The following is a 17,920-nucleotide window of genomic DNA, read 5'->3' on the forward strand; positions in this document are numbered from 1 at the left end:
ATACACCGTTCCGTGCGTCAATCTACCACAGCGTCGGACTTGCATTCCATTCCCCTCGTTTCCTGGACTCCCAATATCCGTTTTCACCCTGAATAGGCACCCAAACACCATCCTCAATCTTTGTGAACCAAGCGCTACTCACGCCTTCAGCCACAATCTTCCCTTGTTTTCGCTTTTCTCGCTGGAACTCCTCTAGCTTTTTCTTCAGTTCTTCGGCTTCCTCAATTCTACATTCTTCCAAGCATCGCTGATCGGGACGAAGACGACTGTCAGTAGGCGCTATTTTGCCCTTCTCGATATCGGTGACCTGATTCAACGAAGCACAAAAACTGGGCATTCCGTACCGCAATCGTGGTTCAGGCAACAGTGAACTGGCTTCCCATATTCGCTTATTATCCGGCGTACGTACTAGCTCTGCAGTCCACTTTCCTTGGAGTCCAATTTCGAGCTCTCTATTCTGCGGTCCAAAGATTTTCACAGAAACTTCCTCAGCGCGCTGTCCGGAGAAGATAGACTTGGATTTAAATTCCACAACAGCTTTGTGTCCAGATGACGCGATAATCGTAACTTGGCCCGCTGGCTCAACGTATTTCTCACCAGCAATGACGTTGCGCAAGTACGTCGTCGGCATCACGTAACTATACGTCGTCGTCTCACTGTCAGGCGAATCAACGCTGATCGTGATGGGTCCGTCGCTGATGATTTCCGCACTCTTGCCCCAAAACTTTTGCGCTGGCTGTGGACAGTATGAGTATGTCCATTTTTCAGATTCAGCGTACGTCGCCATGATTGGCGGTCGATGCGAAATCTTTTCCGCGAGGAATCGAAAATTGAAATCTTCGCGCACTAGCTCGAAAGTCTCGTTCAGAAGAGGGTTAAATGGTTTTCGCAGCGCACGATCCTTTGACCGGGTATTTGACAAACATGAAATGGCAAACGCCGCAATATACAGGATCTGATCTCCAGTCTCGACAGGTGCGTTGGCAGCGGAGTCGAGTAGAGTGCAGTATTCCATCGTTTCTGCGTAGCGTTGCAAAAGTGAGAGAGGCTCGTTCGCGGTGACCGGCATCGCGATTGTGGATAAATCTTTTCCAACATTCTTTCGAACGAACTGAATTAAACTTGGCGGTAATACTGAATTTGGTGCAATGGTGGTGCGCCGGGTGACTGGTTCAGATATTGGAAGCGGGTATAAATCGCGCATGATGGTTCTTTTTGGAGTAAGTGGCGTGAGCACTATCGAAGATGAACCGGATGAGAGACGACGTAGTGATGAGCTGGATCGCGCTTCGTCGTCGTCGTCATCGGAAACTACCACAATATCTTCCACAATATCGTCATTATCGGGCAATATGAGGATAGCCGGATCCTCTTCGGCATCAAAGAATTCTGAGTCCGAATATACAGACGCGCCATCCAGTGATACATTTGTACTCAGCGGCTGAAGTGGTGAGTTGAACGACTTTTGTCGCGACACTTTGAGCAACCGCGAATAATCTGCCGTTACTTGTTCCAGCACTCGCTGCAACTCCTCAATAGTTTCCACATGAGCTTTGGATCCCCCTTGGACAGGCAAGGCAGCACCACCAACCGAGTTCAACCTCAACGTAGCATTGCCATTATCACGCAATTTCTTGCGCCAGAAGGGATGCCGACGAGAACTGACCGTGGAGGAAGCAGATGACGACGACCCAGACTGCGGAGTGCTGGTCGGTGCAACGACAGGCGTTGTCGTCCCGGTACTCGCTGTAGATGTAGCGGAGCTGGTTGCCGTACTAGTCGACGACGGAACGTTCGAAGACATTTGCTCCACCATAGCATCAAGGCCGAAATATCCTCCACCCCCTCCTCTTCCAGAATCGTCGGGACTTATGTAAGGCGAACCACCACCTAATTTCCTGCACAACAGCAATGCCTCGTTCAATTTCTCCCCAATGATCTCCATTCGGCTCCAGTCCTTATCAGTTAGCGGAATCGTCGTTGCCGGTGAAATAGCAGATGGAGACAAAGGCTGAGCTTGCTGGCGCGTAGGCTCATTCGCAAGGACCAGTGTTCGTGCCCTCTCAAGTGCGTTCTTCCAACTTTCAAAATCATTCACCGAGGTCGCTCTGAGATTCCAGATCTCTGCTCCCGAATCGATAAATATTTCTCTGCTTTGTGGTTTGACAGAGACAGCCGCGATTGCGAGCGGAATTGAACCACGTAACAACGACGATGAGACATCGTGGTAGTATGACAGCATGCCCGCATCACTGTCGAGTGCAAAGTACCGTTTCGCATAGCCTTGTAGTTTCTTTCTTCGCTTCTTTAACAAAATGCCGCTATGATATCGGTCATCCACTCCAGGTGCTGGTACTGAGCCTGTTTTGACCGTGTCCGACGCGTCATCACCAGCATGCACAGTAGGTTGGTTGTCTGGCAGCGGAGGTTGCTGAACTCCGGGGACAGCACTTTTCCTTCTCCTCCTATTTATAGGTGGAAGAGTTACGGTCGTTGCACTTCGTCCCGCATGTAAATCAGCGTCCTTGACTAAAAGGATTGACTGTGCAAATTGAACGGTTTTGGACAAAGTCTTGGAAAACGTATTATCGAAGACGAACGCGAACATACCGCCCGATCCTGACGCGACGATATATGACCCTTTTAAGATAACATTTGCATGACATTTTCCTAGCCAGTATACCGGTTGAAGGCCGGAATGCACTAGTCGCTCGTCCAGTGAAGCTGCTGAGACGGAGGTCGAGCTCAATGTTGAGCCAGTCACTGGAATTGGTGGCACAATGGTTGCGACAGACGAAGACCGCAAACGACCTAATTGCCCGGACTGAGACTGCGAAGAGCGAGAGCTAGTATCGTTTGAGCCCGGTGGCCGTCTGAATATGCCAAAATTTCTAGAAAAGAAATTAATCGATACATTCGGTTTCATCTGAAAATTGAGTTCTTACATCGATTTCTTGTTCGGTTTCAGTTGCCATTGTATTGAACAATTATCAGGCACCAAAATCCACTTTATTAAGAAAGCTTTTGAATGAATCTCGAGGGTCTCCATTGCGAGCGTGATTCCCGGAGTTTCGGAGGCGCACTTCGTGATGGAGGCTACTCGAGGCCGCTTATAGGGATGCATGTAAAGGAAGTATGTACAGGCGCAGAGCAGAAGTTGCAGCCGCAATCGCTGTGTAGGGCATATAATTACAGAGGCGAAGCTGTCCGTGTGTGAACGTTGTTACCAAAATAATAGACTCTTAGTAACAATACTCTATCAATTAAACTGGGGAAATAACGGACGCGCAGACCCCCAGAATAATACTGGACTAGCCCCGCCACAGGCACCGAACGTGCGTTCTCCTTGATGCTTGTATTCGCAATCGAACCGCAACTAATGATTTATGATTACATATAAATTATACTCCGCAACTACACAAATTGTCCCAGTTGACATTATTGCCGGTTGTAGTATTTGAAGCAGAAAACTCTGCTCTACAACGAATTACATCATCTGCAATACCGCCAATCATATATATATTGCATGAACAGTGCCCGGGGCAGCATTCGCCGTTGTGGTTTTGTACTCTTACTTTCTCCTCAAGATCGCGGATGGCGCGGGATATGGCATTTAAGTTAAGGAGACGTCTTTAACTAACTTTCGATGGAATTTCAAGACGCGCGTTCACAGAGTACATGTAATAGTATACGAAATGCAGCCGCTAACGCAACCAAGAAGTACTTTGGTGTCTGGAATCCGCATTCAATCTTATAGTAGATTCGGTTGTCTGGTCTTCCGTTTACTATTCCCAATTCCTAATACATAGTAAAACCCAATATACTCGCGTAAACGAGGCGACGCTGAAAATAGATATTTAGGGGTGCCCCTGTCCGGCCGGGTAAATGATCAAGACAACACTCCAGCCTCAGCAGGTACCGATCGACACGTTCGTCCACAAATAACAGACTGCATTTCCAGGAATTATTTGTATTCGTACTTTCTCCGGCGCATTCTCAGTAGCAGCCGCTTTCTGCAGAACCAAATAATTTGTGGATCAATTTTAGTTTCCTACGGTCTGTCGCCCCTCTCAATTGAACACGAATCACAATGATCCAAATCGAGCGCCATACTTATAGGTACGCAGAAGCGATCCACTGATGGTGCATCAGTCTAACGGAGCGCAGGGTGCTGAATCAGGATTTCACCATTGATCGTCGTTTCCAGGTCACAAAGGAGCTGGGTCAAGGTGCTTATGGTATTGTCTGCGCGGCTCGTTACACGGAATCCAACCAAGCAGTTGGCGTCGCGATCAAAAAAGTGACCAACATTTTCTCGAAGAAGATCTTGGCGAAGAGAGCTCTACGAGAACTGAAATTGCTTACGCATTTTCGGGGCCACAAAAATGTAAGTGCGCGGTTTATTGGTCGTACTGTTGGCTCGTTCATCAACTGTTGATAGATTACCTGCTTATATGACATGGATATCGTCGACACAAACAATTTCAATGAGATTTACCTCTACGAAGAAGTAATGGAATGTGACATGCATCAAATCATCCGCTCGCAACAGCCTCTGACAGATTCGCACTACCAGTCGTTTATTTACCAGATTTTGTGCGGCTTAAAATATATCCACTCTGCAAATGTCCTTCATCGAGACCTGAAGCCCGGCAATCTGCTGGTGAATGCGGACTGCGAGCTAAAAATATGCGATTTTGGTCTTGCTAGAGGATTTTCAGCTGACCCTGCAGAAAACGCTGGGTTCCTGACAGAATATGTCGCAACTCGGTGGTATCGGGCACCAGAGATAATGCTGTCATTCCAGAGTTATACGAAAGCCAGTAAGTTTAGATGGTCGATCAGGTGGAATATTGTGGAAGAACTTACAGTGTGTTGTAGTTGACGTGTGGTCTGTCGGCTGCATCCTCGCCGAGCTCTTAGGAGGCAAGCCTTTCTTCAAGGGTCATGACTACGTTGACCAGCTAAATCAGATTTTACGTTACTTGGGAACGCCATCCAGTGAGACGTTGTCCCGAATCGGCTCTCAGAGGGCACAAGAGTACGTTCGGAGCCTGCCGTATATGCCTAGGGTGCCGTTCTCGAAATTATTTCCGACAGCGAACCCACAAGCTCTAGATCTGCTATCAAGGATGCTTGCGTTTGATCCTGCAGAGAGAGTTACTGTCCAGGAGGCGTTGGAGCACCCGTACTTATCGGTTTGGCATGATCCGGCTGACGAGCCAGAATGTCCAACTACATTCGACTTTTCGTTCGAGGCGGTCGATTCGGTCGATGAAATGCGGGATATGATTATGCAAGAAGTTATGGATTTTCGCAAGATAGTACGACAGCCGGTTGAGATGCAAAAGCAGATGCTCGGGGGGCAGGGCCGTGCCTACCCACAACAGCAGCAAGCGGCGCAGGAGAAAGTCGGCATTCCAGAGGAGATGGACACAACTGAAGATGTTCCCAAGCCAAGCGAGATGGGGTCTGTCGCCGTCGGCCAAGCTGCTGCTGATGGAAGCTTAGAAAGGGACCTGGAGTTTGGGTTAGATGGAATCGCGCATTAAGTGTTAGAAGCGTCGATACTGCGTGGTTCAGTTCGAAAAGTCGGGGTTATATCATATTTTTTGATGCTGGAGTCTGGTAGTGGCATGGTGATTGTAGTCTCATGTTCTAGGGAGTCCTTATAAGATACAGGTAATGAACAATTTCGGCCAGGTGTAATTTTTTGTTATGACAATATAATTTTTTTTTGCAGACGTTTATTGAGCTTAATCTAAAATTTATGATATGATACAAGTCTATGTTACATGTTTCTCTGATATGTCACAATTACCGAAAACGCCAGCTTCGTAATTTACCAGGTCAGCAAGACTGTGCTTTTGAGGCAACTCCGTGAATTGTCGGTCGAGTTTGTCAAGAGCGGACACTATACTCTCTTCGGTCGCTGATTTGGAGTATAGTAGACAATTCATGTCTTCCAAGGCAGCAGCGACTTCGGCCTGGTGGCCATGCATAAGAACTGGATTTGGGACAACAATTAGCCGCGGTTTCGGTGACGGGGATCGCAGTGTGTCTAGAATTGTACCTGTTCCTAAAAATACCCCAGTTAACGTATATCCAATGATACGAGCAAGAAGACACAGGCCTACCAGCATGCGACATAACCAGCCAGCTGCTCCGAATCTCGCTAGCCATATTTTCGGTTATTCCGAACCCCGTTACATTGATCCCCGTGCTCTGAAGTACAGCATAACAGTTCTCAACACAATTTTCGTATGCTATGTGCGAAGTGGGAGTACTCCCATATTGAATCCGAAGATCTGTGACGGCGAGCGCTGAGAGTTTCTTGAGGACACGTTGCGTGAAGATCAGCTCGATGAGGGCGTCGAATGGGTACGTTGCACCTGTGGTGACTAGTACTTTGCGCGGCATTGCGAATGATGTCTAGCGGTTAGATATGATAAGATATTGGTACATGGACGAAGCAGGTGTACATAATCTATGCGAATGCTTAATGGTTCAAATTGAGCCGCACCAGAGTTCTAGCAACTTTATTCCCAGTACAGGTTGGTTTAGTTCTAATGGAGTTATTCTTAAATCAAAACACGCCACAAATGACGCTGCCTTAACAAATCGGAATTATTCTTCTCTACAATGATCCGGGTTTCAGGTCACGCAGGAGGAATAAACGAAGCATACAACACTGCCTGAACACCAATCCACGTAACCATGTACCTAACCTCCCACAACCCCTCATGTTGTCTGAAATCCTCTCTCGCACGCCTAACAAACCCCTTAAAACTCCACTGATTTTCAGCAACACCTCCTTCGCCCTCAGGCACGTCAGCAAATATCCTTTCCGCCACATACCAGTATACTAATGGCATGCAAGTTCCAACGCGAGTGATGATCTGGACGTGCCACAAGAAGAGGGACATGACGAACATTGACATTTCCACTATAACGTACGGTCGAAGGCGAGGTATTGACCTGTATTTTTGGTATGAACGGTAGAACAAAAACCATGTTGGGAATGCAAACAAGAAATTTGGAATTTGCCATGTGCGCCAATACTTTAAAAATCCATTGTTCCTAGGTATATTAGTAAAAAAAGAAACATACAAAACACCGAAATTTCATTACATACCAGTAATGGCCCTGAACGTAACCGTAAATCAGTGGTACGGTGTCATTGCACCACTCACGATCAGGACAGTACCGGAAATACGCGTACACCTGACTTGACAAGAATCCGATGCCAACAAGTGAACCACCCACAATAACCGCAATTGATTTGTTCCAGTTGCGTACTTTAGCAGACTCGAAAAGATCATTGAGGAATATTATACCCCAAAGCACGCCATTTCCCCGAAGACCGCAGCATACAAAGAAAGCGAGGCCTGCAAGGATATGTTGCTCAGTTTCGCGGAAGTAAATACCGAGAAACGAGAAGAATGCAAATAAGGTCTCAGCGTATCCCGCCGACATGAAGATCCCACCCGGGGAGATTATATACAGCAACGCGGAAACAACCGGAAATACAGACTGCGATCCATCACTTGGCAATTTCGTGTCATCGGATGATTTGGAGCGGATGTGTTGCTCGATATTGGACGATGTGAAGTACAGCGTTACGACTGCCAAGTAATGGCCCACATGTGCAATGATCACAGCTGCAATTGCGTACCCGTATATACTACCCACTTTGTTCCCCACATCATCTGATTCTCCCACCGCCAGTGCTGGATACAGCACCGTGAGAAACGGCAATACGAGCCAGTCTCCGACTAATCGAATCGTGCCGTTCCACAACCATCCAAACGCCCATTCCTGCTCATATACATATCCCCTCTGCGCAGTTTTTATAAAAAATACCGTGTCCCAGACTAGTAATCGCGAAAGCAAGTAATTGAGTAGCGGAGGCACATGCGGCGATGTAAACAGTAATTGCGACGACGTGTCGTACTGCTTGACCACCAGTTGAGTGATGATCACCAGCATCGACTTCACAACCACGAATGTTGACGATATTAATCGGATATCATTCGTTACTGACGCTGAGACCGCCATGATAGCGACTGGGAAATGAAGTGCTCAATTTGACGGTGGTGCGGAGCCTTTTAGTGGAAGCAATTGGGAATCAAGTCAAGGGACAATCTAACGGAACACACGATACCAATTACTACAATCACTATCCAGCTATACATAAAATTGAACACAAAATAAAGAATAATAGAAGTGCACGACACTTCCCTGTATCACTAAATGATAAAATTGCAATTTTACATCTAAAAAAATTATTCCAATTTTACACTTAACGTTTAGAAAAAAAAATTGAAACGGACAGGAATTGAACCTGCAACCCTTCGATTAACCGGCTTACACTGGAGTCGAAAGCTCTACCATTGAGCCACCGCTTCTTCTGCAAATACAATCAGTATGGTGTCCTAGCTGGCCAAAACTTAGTAACCTAACCCTGAACATCTTAATTTGCACACCTGAAAATCAGCGACACCCTCCCTAACACTTAGACTAAACCGTGTACCCTACCTGCTATTCCTCTTTGAGCCTAGCTTCTCTATACTATTTGGTTTGGATTCTGCGCGACAACAATTCTTCTCAGAAACTATGATATAATCTTTATCCTATATATAAATGCACATAAGCGTTCTAGATTCATGAAACGCAGATACACACAGTGTGTTATGTAAGCAGCTACGCAATTAGGTGCTCTAATCCACCGCCTATAGCCGATGGTTGGCTGGCATTGATAAGTGAATGAATAGTCTGTATCTGCAGTAACTAGAGTTGGGTAACACCCACAATTCAAATAAAAGGCTTAAAGTTAGTTATTTAGATTTTATTAATAAAAGTAACCCGTTCACGCCAACCCTGATATAGAACAATAACGTAGTACTGTGCGACGGCCAAACTACTCCGTGATCATGACTTTTAGAACCAAATTTCCGTCCTTGTCTACTGGAGTACTAGCAATCTCAAAAGCCTCGACAGCGTCCTGGAGCTTTATTCTGTGAGTGACCAGTTTACCGACGGTTTCTCCGTCTTCGGCGACGATAGCGAGCGCGTCGGGGTAGTTTCCTGCGTATCTAAACACGCCGATGATATCGACTTCACGAGTAGCAGCGGATCCGATTGCGAACGTCTGAATAGGAGTTCCCATACCGATAAGAACAACCTTGGCACCAGCCGCGGCTGCAAAGACAGATGTTTGCACACAGATCTGGACGCCTGTGCACTCAAACACGATATCAAATCCGACATCGGCACCTGCTTTCTCTTTCAAAAAGTTAGCACTGGAAATAGCGGGTGCAAGCGGGTTATCGCTTTCAGTGGACTTGGATCCGACGAGAACAATTCCCTGATCTGCGAAGCCATTGTCGACTGCGAACGAGACGCGTTGAGCGGAAATGTCTGCAACGACGACTTTGTTCGCACCGCCGCGCTTCTTGGCCGCAAATGCAGTGAGCAAGCCAACTGCGCCAGCACCCAATACCAGAACGGTTGCCTCGTCTTCCGGAATTAGCTCGGACCGTTTGACGCCCTGTAAGGAGACAGCCAAGGGCTCCACCAACGCGGCGAGCGAGAGATCTTTGACTGCGTCAGGGACTTTGTGACACCATTTCGCAGGGTGATTGACTTTCTGGACAAGGGTGCCGTCAAAGTGAGGAGCGGTCTTGCAGGAGCTGCGGAATCGCATGTCAGGACATAGGTTGTACCGGCCCTTCTTACACCACTTGCACTCCGAGCAGGGAATGCCGACTTCCAAGGCGACCTTGTCACCAACTTTGAAGTCATGGACGTCGTATCCAACAGCCGTGACGACTCCGGCAGATTCGTGTCCGAGAGAAAGCGGATGCTGGAGCGCAAAGTCACCATTGCGGCCGTGATGGTAGTAGTGTAGGTCGGAACCGCAGATGCCAGTGTCAGTGACGAGGATCTGGAGTTCATTCGATCCTGGTGACTGAAGGACTTTCGTTTCCTAGAAAAGTGTCAGTATGCCGCTAAATAAGTGGAATAGCAATAATCACACAATTCTCATATCTTTCTTCCCGTACAGCACAGCGGCGATGACCTCGGCCGCTTCGACCTTAATGGTCTCTGTCTGAGTCATTGTTCAGCGTTTAAGAGCACTTTCCTCAGTGGATGAATAGGTTCAGCAAGACGGACGACTAAGAAAGTCAGAATGTATCAGTTTAGACATGGGCCGGAACTTAAGAGGAATCGCGACAGCGGCGAAAGTAGGAAATGCGGGTCCCCTCCACCCGAAAACGGACTTTAACTTTGACGACGACATAAAAGCGACCATCAGAGCATATAACCTAGCCGCCAAGCCAATCAGGCAGCAGTAGGCGAGTTTCAATGGAAATAGCTTACGATAGTATTGTGGATGTAGACGAGTAATAAAATGCCCATATTTAGTTCTTACCTTGTGGTACTGCGGTTCAGTGCCGATTATATTTCATGCGGCGAAAAGGCGGATTGTGGGGAATGTGGAACAAGTGCCAAATTAGGCAATGCCCCCCCACGTCCCTTTGGAGAGGCGCGAGGCTCACCCCACACCATATAACCATGGTCTCCACGCCCACTAGTGTTACTTCACCTCATAGGCCATTTGAAAATAATCTCCGTCCATTGGCCTACACGTCCACTTCGATCTCTCTTACTATCACTATGGCCGAAATCGAATACCTTTCGTCGCTGTTTTCGCTCGTCGGCAAGACTGCGCTCTGCACAGGTGCAACGCGCGGCATCGGCCAGAATATGACTCTTGCACTCGCCAAGGCTGGCGCAGACATCATTCTTGTTCAGGTGTGGTTTGGTTTCATTGTTTACTGAGTTACAAATCTAATTGATTCAGAGGAACGAAAACCCGGCTACGAAGGTGAAGATCGAGGCTGTCGGTCGGAAGTGCTACATCATCACCGCCGATCTCTCTTCGAAGGACGAAGTCCGCTCTATCGTCCCCAAGGCCATCGAACTCGGTCTCAAGATTGATATTCTTCTCAACTGTGCCGGCATCCAGCGCCGCTTCCCTAGTACCAATTTTCCCGAAGACGCGTGGGAGGAAGTTCTTCAGGTCAACCTAACGACATGCTTCATATTATGCCGCGATGTTGGCAAGCACATCATTGAAGACGGACGGCAGGGCAAGATAATCAACATCGCTAGTCTGCTGACATTCCAGGGAGGTATCACCGTTCCCGCTTACGCTGCGGCTAAAGGTGGTATCGGCCAGCTCACAAAGGCGCTCTCGAACGAGTGGATCTCCAAGGGAGTAAACGTCAACGCTATCGCACCCGGGTACATCGCGACGGACATGAATGAGGCCTTGATTGCCGACCCCGTCCGGTCCCGACAGATCTTGGAGCGGATACCGGCCCAGCGTTGGGGCAATCCTTCTGATTTCGAAGGTGCTGCAGTCTTCTTGGCCAGTAATGCCAGCAAATATGTGAGCGGCGACATTCTTCTTGTCGACGGTGGTTGGATGGGACGTTAAGGCGTTCGAGATTTGTAAAATATCTTATGTAATAGATTGCATTAATAATAGACAATTAGACATCGCAATGTCATTCCAAATCCACCAGAGATCTTCCTAGACTCTGTGTAGAGCTGCCGATACCCTCTGCCAGACGAATTCAGATCAATTACCACAAAATTAATTGTCCCGACTCTACGATCTATCGTCTGCAACCCTTGGCACATGCCTGGCCCCTGAACTTTTCACGATCTCACGATGTTTTGGAGGTCGTGTCCTACGACAGCTCAAAACTTGTGTTACCAATCACTTTTATTCTATCGAAATAATTGCGCCTATTTGCAACAAATTAAGACTTTTAGACCATGGGGACAACCGACAAAACATCACAGCTGCTCCACTACTAAATCACATTACATTGCAACCATCAAAACTGTGGCCAAGACGACCACAAACAACGCCGACGACGCCGTCAAGCTCGCGCTGCCATTGTGGTCAGTGACCGGCGAACTACTGTTAGTCCAAGAAGAGTTCGACGCAGACATGCTGCAGGTATGGTTCTTGTATAAAGTCGCGGTATCAAGGACCGAGCCATTGCCGGAGACAATGAATTGGTGTGTCAAGTGGGTGCAGTTATGGAACGTGAGCTTACTCCAGCCGTAGGTCGAGTTCTGAACATATCGAATGTAATCTGGGTTCCCCTCGATGGGATCCAAGCCATCATAATGGCCAGCTGCGCCGTTCATGATGTACCACGGCGCAGACGGATTGTTGAGCTCGTTGGGATCAGCAGTGCCGTTCCTTATGGGGGCATTGCGCTCGTAAAAGTGAACATGGCCGGCGAGGACCAAGTCAACATTGTACTTGAGGAAGAGAGGCTCGAACGCCGTGACGCATTCATCGCATACACCGTTTTCGTGGCTGGCGCCGTAAAAAGGTCTGTGGCCAGAGACGATGATCCAAGGTGTCTTACTTCTGTCGACAGACGCCAGATCTTGTTGCAGCCAGTTGATCTGCTCGTTCGCGGTACCGAATGGTCCTGCATCCTGGCCAATGGTATCAAAACCGCCCTCAGAGCCATAAGCCTCATCTGGTCCCACGATACCGTGACCGAGGTCAGTCTCAGTGTCAATTTGAATGAAATGAACCATGCCGTGGTCAAATGAGTACCAAAAACTCTCAAGACCACCAGATTCGTTAGACGGCATCCGGAAGTGGTTACGGTAACCGGTGAAGTTCCTCTGACCCTCCATGCAGATGTTGACAGTGTAGGAAATATTCGTCGTCGGATCAGTTGTGCCACCGTTGTCGCAGTTGGCCTCGTGGTTGCCCGGACCAACCATATATGGCTTCTGCGCAGTGATCGGCTGCATCTCATCATAAAATGTGTTGAGAAGCATGTTATAAACTTCGTAACCTTTGTCGATAGGGACAAATGTGAGATATTTCTGGATCTGCTCCTTGAGCCAGTAGTCGGCATATCCAATATCACCCGCTATTGAACGTTAGTCAACTCTAGCAATTAACTAAATAATAATTGTACATACGATGCCAAAGGAAATCAAAGCCATCCATATATCGAGCAAGAGACTGGATGGTGGTGCTGTCATTAGCGGTAATCTTGCCTTTGCTAGTTGTACTAAGGCCGGTGCTGCCCATGACACCAAGGTCAACAGCAACAGCCACAGTGTACGGAGTATAATCTCCCGCGCTACGTGCAGTAGTGAACGTGTATGGAGTCAGCTCGGAACAGTTGTAGCAGTTGGTGTTCGAGACAATGTAGTAGTACTGAGTATTGGGCATCAATCCATTAATCTTCACGTGATTGCTCCAGGTTAATGAAGTCGCGTACGTGACAGACGTGCCAGTAGCGTAACTGGAGAGGTCCCAGCTGTTGGTGCCATAATAGACCGTCGGCTTATTTATCTGCTCGTAGGTGTTCCATGACACAGTCATGCCAGTGGTACCAGCATAGGCGAGACGGTGCTGCAGAGGCTCAACCAGGTTAATAGGCACCTGACCGGGGACATTGATTTGAGCAAGTGCAGAACTCGCGAGCCCGAGCACAGCAAGAACAAGGGAACGCATTGTTTAGTAACGTACAGTCAGAGGCCACAACGATTGATGTTTGCAAATGGGAAAGACGAGATTTTATAAATCGGAGTCGGCAGAGGTGGGACCGTCTCGTCTCCCCGGGATATAAAGCCATTAGCCGTAATTTGTCAGTCGGTTCATGTTACCATAAGCAGAGAATTGGTAACTGACCATCGTGTCGAGAGAACATCCGCAGAAAACGAGTAGACACCAACCACGTGCCCAATTCTTGCAGCTGAACAAGCAAGATGAGACCGAATTAGCTCGACTCTGCGGAAATTGTCTGCAGTAGTCATCGGCGCAAAACTCATGCGATCGTGGTATGCGGGACATTTACACTATCAAATAAAGTTCTGATATACTAGCTGAATGTTCTAAGCTTACCATGCCATACAGTTAACCATGTGTCAGCTTCAATGCGTTGGCGCCGTTGTAGAAGTAGCTATTTGCATAACAATCATTGTCATCTGAACTCAGTTTACGTACTGGTAGCCTTGCTAGCATGATAGTCAGCAATCTAGTGCTCGAGAGGTCTTCGGGAGCTCAGCATTCCCCACCGGGAATGTGCTTACGCAGACTCTAGCGATTCAAATTCGCATCATGCCATTCTGCACTAGAACTAACAGTTTTGGTATTCGTAGGTGCACGCTTGACAAGCACAAAGCGTATCAAAAAGAAAGTCCAGAACTCGAACATCCAGTTTGCAGGACCGTACCCAAGCGAAAGCCGCGCAACGAGCGGCTAGTGTTTACACGTGCCGACCATCTAGAATTCTGTTTGGTCAGTTTAATATCTTTTGAACCGGGGGTAATAGCAAGCTAAGCTTTTGCAAATTTATGTACATTATTAAGTTGGCTTGCTCTACATGAATCTCCACTAACATTTGTCAGCACTCACCAAGGTATCGGCAACCTGTGCCGTGACTATAGACTTTCATGAGAGCAAGTCGCCAAGAGCTTTTGGACTCGTCGCAGTTTCCTCCAATGTGCAACTTTTATGAGATTCGAGGAGTGCAATCTCAAGTTGCGGGGCTGATTCCGTAAGAGTCGTGACCGGCGGAAATTTAAGATGGGGCGCACTGTCTGCACTACGAATCGGCAATACCGGATATGCTCGGAGTTATTCGTAAGTGTTAACCAATAAAAGTGAAAAGATTGATTCGGCATTCTCGCCTATTGGATGTCGCACTAAACCATATCTGGAATCGGACGTGGGGGCCCAATGTCCCAATCGGGAAGTCGCAGCGGGCGATGAGCCAGAATTTTCAATCTGCACTAGTAAGTTAGTGAGAACTTGTTCCCTTGCTATGATAGCAACGATGACGTGTGTAGCCAACACATTCCTACATAAACATGCCCCGCTAGTCATAACACATTATTTTATCTAATCTTATGTATACTGACTTCCGTTAGCGAGGATTCGCAACCATTTTAAGTGGATCAACTTTGCCTGAAATAGCCCTTGCCCCAATGACCCTGCTATTTCGAAGTAGAACCGCCGATGGTTCATCACACTGGCATTCCATGTAACCTGCTGTTGTATGATACAACAGTACATAGGCGTTCAATGTACTTTTTGGACACTATTAAGTCTTTGGACGCGCTCGGCAGTTGGTGGTACTGTACGGCATGTGTCGGCCAACTTTGCTTCAGCATGACGTCTACAATGGACACATGGTTGGTCGGAAGATTGATAGATGTTACATTGTGACAAGCATTCTAAATGATATCTGCCGTATCCGCCGGCGAATGGCCGATAAGGCGGATAATTTCCTAAATAGGAAATATCGGTGTGGAGTATTTAATGTCAGGTCCAAGGTTCACAGTATTGTAGCTGAGAAGTGTATATTCCGGGAACGCTTAGAGTTCCGCGAGGATATATTATATCGCAATGTCCGAATGAGTTAGCTATGGATTTCGAGGTTTGTATTCGAGATTTGAAAAAACTGGATTAATTCCGCAGAACTTAGGACTAAATGTGCAGCTCAGGCAGAACATTTGCCGACGCGCTTGCAGAATGCCGATCGTCGATGCCGGTACGCGTGTGCTGACAAGTACATTGTGTATGTAATCCTGACTATTTTATTATTTACTTTAGGATCACAAGCAAGCGGAGTTATATTCTATAGAGTCTAGTATACAAAATTCTAATTTTATCCCGAAACCTCCCAGAACTGTATGCTAAATGACCAGACAAATAATTACACACGCTGAATCAAACACTCTACTACGTCATTCTATACGCCTATTCTGTGACCACTTTTCTTTCCTTATAGCCTTTTGCTCGACAAAAAACTCCCTTACTTCGTTAGCAGTGAGAGCAAGTTTCGTTTTTAATAGCACGCTGGTCTGTCGATCAATCGGGGGTTTTTCATTCGGATCTAATCCCAAATGTCCAATGCCCGCCACAATATCACGCAGAATATCGCGGGATGATAGGTCTCGCTTCGAGATTACACTGCGATAAAATCCAAATTGCGAAATAACAGTGCTGACGACATCGATCTCCTTAGAAAATATCTCCGTTGGCTTCCGTAGAAACTTTCCCCGCCTATGTGCGTCATATTTTTCTTCCAAGACGCGCAACTCATCCTCACGACGCTGCTTTTGCCACCTCTCCAGCTCTTTTCTTGCCACTTCAGAAATTTCAGCAGTCAAGGCAGGGTCAGAGTTGTATGTGTATTCATCATTGAACTTGATTTGCATGCTCCTGAGACTCTTGTAGAAATCACTTTCTTTCTTCGACAAAATGAGGATTCCCTGTCCCGATTTGCCAGCTCGGCCGGTCCGGCCGACGCGGTGGATGTATTGGTCTGTACCCATAGCCCTTCCGACTTGGAAAACATGGGTGATATTCTTGACGTCGACGCCCCTAGCAACGACATCCGATGCAACGAGGACGCTTGTTGTTGCTGATTTGAACTTTTCCAGATTCCTGCTTCTGGCAGCTTGGGAAAGTCGCGAGGAAATCGGAATAATGGGAATATCGTAGTTTCTCAAAAGATGATGCAACAGAAAGTGATAATGGTCGACTTCCTTCCCGGTGCGCAAGAATACGACGGCTTTAAACGGCGGGCCAGTCAGTGCTTCGTCGAGCTGCCTTCTTAGCATCGCCACGAGGGGTTCAAAGTGGTCGCTGAGCTTATCGACAAGAACTAAAGACTGCGGCACTGATAAATGTGTCGGCACATCGTCTTTACTAGTCGTGCGGACGAATTTGTAATTCTTGCCGAGCTCTTGCTCGGCGATGCCCACGACGGCTCTACCGACGGTAGCGGAGAACATCAGCATCTGCTGTATTTTTGTGACGCGCTCCAGCCGCGACCGAATTTCTGAGATTTCGCGTGCAAAGCCCTGGTCGAGTAGCCTGTCCGCCTCGTCGTAAACCTTAATCTGCACATTTCTAAATCGCTGGGGGTCTTCCTTCAGGTAATCCAATAACCTCCCCGGCGTCGCCACAAGAATATCCACACCTCCCTTGCGAAACACCTTCTGCTCCTCCATTCGCCTTGACACGCCACCAACGACGGTCTTTATAACTGGCCTCTCGGCTAACGGAATTATAGAGCACAGTTTCTTCGCCTCGTCGCTGATCTGATAGGCCAATTCCCGCGTAGGAGAAACCACGAGCGCGACAGGTTTCCTAATACGCCGTTCGACATCTTCGCGTTCCGAAAGAATGTCGTAGACGCATTGTATGACCGGAATCATGAATGCGACCGTTTTGCCGGTACCGGTCTTAGCTTGGACAAGAGCGCTGGTGCCTTTTGTTTCGTCCGCGAGGAGGAATGGAAGGATGCGCTGCTGGACTTCTGTCATTTCTTTGAACTTCAGATTCTGGCTGATTGAGCGGAGGATGTAATTGTTCAAGTTCGAAACCGAATCGAATCGAGCCGGCGGCTTTTCTTCAGTTTGTACTGCTACTGCGGCGTCCGTGGATGTGTACCGGCGAATACTTCGTGGAACTGCCCGTGCTCGTGAGAATGGTGCTGACGAGAACGTCACCGCCGGTGATCGCGCCGTCCGCCAAAGCGCCCGCAGAGTGACTGAGGATGCCATATTGCCGTGGGCTTGGGCAGCGTAGCAATAGTATTGATCGAGGATGGTTGGAGACACAGATCCAAATCGTGAATTTTTTTCTTTGTGGCGTGCAAATGAAGAACATTCAACGTTGCACTGGCAGCTGAACTTTATCAAAACTTATATAGTACCCTAAACCACCAATATATACTTTTTTCGATTTTATATTCTGTAGATGGAAAAAATGGAAATAAAACAGGAAATATTTTATTTGCTAAAGTTTCATTGAAAAAAAGGTGCTGTAATTGCCACTAGCGAAATG

The 17,920-nt window shown here is 47.5% G+C and overlaps 9 protein-coding genes and 1 non-coding gene across 10 annotated transcripts; 2 read left to right on the top strand and 8 right to left on the bottom strand.

Annotated features, from left to right (window-relative positions):
- Positions 1 to 22: 22 nt before the first annotated feature.
- V1508DRAFT_351920 (Oxysterol-binding protein) lies at positions 23 to 1,069 on the bottom strand (the record flags this gene model as incomplete). Its single annotated transcript, XM_066936833.1, has 1 exon — positions 23 to 1,069. The coding sequence occupies one exon, from the start codon at positions 1,067 to 1,069 to the stop codon at positions 23 to 25; it is 1,047 nt and encodes a 348-aa protein (XP_066797087.1).
- Positions 1,070 to 1,622: 553 nt separating this feature from the next.
- Positions 1,623 to 3,103, bottom strand: V1508DRAFT_454756 (Pleckstrin homology domain-containing protein; the record flags this gene model as incomplete). The annotated part of the gene is made up of 3 exons (XM_066942593.1): positions 2,946 to 3,103; positions 1,814 to 2,891; positions 1,623 to 1,763 (listed from the first exon to the last, which is right to left on the bottom strand). Exons 1-3 carry the CDS (start codon positions 3,047 to 3,049, stop codon positions 1,623 to 1,625), a joined length of 1,323 nt encoding a protein of 440 aa, XP_066797088.1. The 5' UTR covers positions 3,050 to 3,103.
- Positions 3,104 to 3,746: 643 nt separating this feature from the next.
- V1508DRAFT_413851 (kinase-like domain-containing protein) lies at positions 3,747 to 5,756 on the top strand. Its single transcript, XM_066939841.1, has 4 exons — positions 3,747 to 4,119; positions 4,168 to 4,387; positions 4,442 to 4,823; positions 4,882 to 5,756. Exons 1-4 carry the CDS (start codon positions 4,091 to 4,093, stop codon positions 5,550 to 5,552), a joined length of 1,302 nt encoding a protein of 433 aa, XP_066797089.1. The 5' UTR covers positions 3,747 to 4,090; the 3' UTR covers positions 5,553 to 5,756.
- V1508DRAFT_383616 (uncharacterized protein) lies at positions 5,743 to 6,477 on the bottom strand. Its single transcript, XM_066937746.1, has 2 exons — positions 6,138 to 6,477; positions 5,743 to 6,079 (listed from the first exon to the last, which is right to left on the bottom strand). Exons 1-2 carry the CDS (start codon positions 6,418 to 6,420, stop codon positions 5,787 to 5,789), a joined length of 576 nt encoding a protein of 191 aa, XP_066797090.1. The 5' UTR covers positions 6,421 to 6,477; the 3' UTR covers positions 5,743 to 5,786.
- A 29-nt stretch (positions 6,478 to 6,506) lies between these two features.
- Positions 6,507 to 8,336, bottom strand: V1508DRAFT_413856 (uncharacterized protein). The gene is made up of 2 exons (XM_066939842.1): positions 7,136 to 8,336; positions 6,507 to 7,080 (listed from the first exon to the last, which is right to left on the bottom strand). Exons 1-2 carry the CDS (start codon positions 8,056 to 8,058, stop codon positions 6,660 to 6,662), a joined length of 1,344 nt encoding a protein of 447 aa, XP_066797091.1. The 5' UTR covers positions 8,059 to 8,336; the 3' UTR covers positions 6,507 to 6,659.
- Positions 8,324 to 8,408, bottom strand: V1508DRAFT_t29. The gene has a single exon. It is a non-coding gene; the product is annotated as a tRNA-Trp (tRNA).
- Positions 8,409 to 8,680: 272 nt separating this feature from the next.
- Positions 8,681 to 10,448, bottom strand: V1508DRAFT_413858 (chaperonin 10-like protein). The gene is made up of 2 exons (XM_066939843.1): positions 10,040 to 10,448; positions 8,681 to 9,988 (listed from the first exon to the last, which is right to left on the bottom strand). The coding sequence occupies exons 1-2, from the start codon at positions 10,118 to 10,120 to the stop codon at positions 8,921 to 8,923; spliced, it is 1,149 nt and encodes a 382-aa protein (XP_066797092.1). The 5' UTR covers positions 10,121 to 10,448; the 3' UTR covers positions 8,681 to 8,920.
- Positions 10,449 to 10,583: 135 nt separating this feature from the next.
- V1508DRAFT_454760 (uncharacterized protein) lies at positions 10,584 to 11,574 on the top strand. Its single transcript, XM_066942594.1, has 2 exons — positions 10,584 to 10,818; positions 10,868 to 11,574. The coding sequence occupies exons 1-2, from the start codon at positions 10,681 to 10,683 to the stop codon at positions 11,504 to 11,506; spliced, it is 777 nt and encodes a 258-aa protein (XP_066797093.1). The 5' UTR covers positions 10,584 to 10,680; the 3' UTR covers positions 11,507 to 11,574.
- A 282-nt stretch (positions 11,575 to 11,856) lies between these two features.
- Positions 11,857 to 13,946, bottom strand: V1508DRAFT_48671 (Metallo-dependent phosphatase-like protein). The gene is made up of 2 exons (XM_066942932.1): positions 13,033 to 13,946; positions 11,857 to 12,980 (listed from the first exon to the last, which is right to left on the bottom strand). Exons 1-2 carry the CDS (start codon positions 13,571 to 13,573, stop codon positions 11,899 to 11,901), a joined length of 1,623 nt encoding a protein of 540 aa, XP_066797094.1. The 5' UTR covers positions 13,574 to 13,946; the 3' UTR covers positions 11,857 to 11,898.
- A 1,732-nt stretch (positions 13,947 to 15,678) lies between these two features.
- V1508DRAFT_367847 (P-loop containing nucleoside triphosphate hydrolase protein) lies at positions 15,679 to 17,905 on the bottom strand. Its single transcript, XM_066937396.1, has one exon. The coding sequence runs from the start codon at positions 17,635 to 17,637 to the stop codon at positions 15,811 to 15,813; it is 1,827 nt and encodes a 608-aa protein (XP_066797095.1). The 5' UTR covers positions 17,638 to 17,905; the 3' UTR covers positions 15,679 to 15,810.
- Positions 17,906 to 17,920: the final 15 nt, after the last annotated feature.

Source organism: Lipomyces doorenjongii, assembly GCF_038497915.1.
Source record: "Lipomyces doorenjongii strain NRRL Y-27504 unplaced genomic scaffold V1508scaffold_13, whole genome shotgun sequence".
NCBI lineage: Eukaryota > Fungi > Ascomycota > Lipomycetes > Lipomycetales > Lipomycetaceae > Lipomyces > Lipomyces doorenjongii.

Coding starts and splice junctions, on each gene's coding strand:
- V1508DRAFT_413851 (XM_066939841.1), top strand. CDS start 4,091: ATGATCCAAATCGAGCGCCATACTTATAG. Junction 4,388..4,441: donor ATTTTCGGGGCCACAAAAAT/GTAAGTGCGCGG, acceptor AACTGTTGATAG/ATTACCTGCTTATATGACAT. Junction 4,824..4,881: donor CCAGAGTTATACGAAAGCCA/GTAAGTTTAGAT, acceptor AGTGTGTTGTAG/TTGACGTGTGGTCTGTCGGC.
- V1508DRAFT_383616 (XM_066937746.1), bottom strand. CDS start 6,420: ATGCCGCGCAAAGTACTAGTCACCACAGGTGCAACGTACCCATTCGAC. Junction 6,080..6,137: donor GCTGGTTATGTCGCATGCTG/GTAGGCCTGTGT, acceptor GGGTATTTTTAG/GAACAGGTACAATTCTAGAC.
- V1508DRAFT_413856 (XM_066939842.1), bottom strand. CDS start 8,058: ATGGCGGTCTCAGCGTCAGTAACGAATGATATCCGATTAATATCGTCA. Junction 7,081..7,135: donor TACGTTCAGGGCCATTACTG/GTATGTAATGAA, acceptor TAATATACCTAG/GAACAATGGATTTTTAAAGT.
- V1508DRAFT_413858 (XM_066939843.1), bottom strand. CDS start 10,120: ATGACTCAGACAGAGACCATTAAGGTCGAAGCGGCCGAGGTCATCGCC. Junction 9,989..10,039: donor GGAAGAAAGATATGAGAATT/GTGTGATTATTG, acceptor ACACTTTTCTAG/GAAACGAAAGTCCTTCAGTC.
- V1508DRAFT_454760 (XM_066942594.1), top strand. CDS start 10,681: ATGGCCGAAATCGAATACCTTTCGTCGCTGTTTTCGCTCGTCGGCAAG. Junction 10,819..10,867: donor CAGACATCATTCTTGTTCAG/GTGTGGTTTGGT, acceptor TAATTGATTCAG/AGGAACGAAAACCCGGCTAC.
- V1508DRAFT_48671 (XM_066942932.1), bottom strand. CDS start 13,573: ATGCGTTCCCTTGTTCTTGCTGTGCTCGGGCTCGCGAGTTCTGCACTT. Junction 12,981..13,032: donor CTTTGATTTCCTTTGGCATC/GTATGTACAATT, acceptor AACGTTCAATAG/CGGGTGATATTGGATATGCC.
- V1508DRAFT_367847 (XM_066937396.1), bottom strand. CDS start 17,637: ATGGCATCCTCAGTCACTCTGCGGGCGCTTTGGCGGACGGCGCGATCA.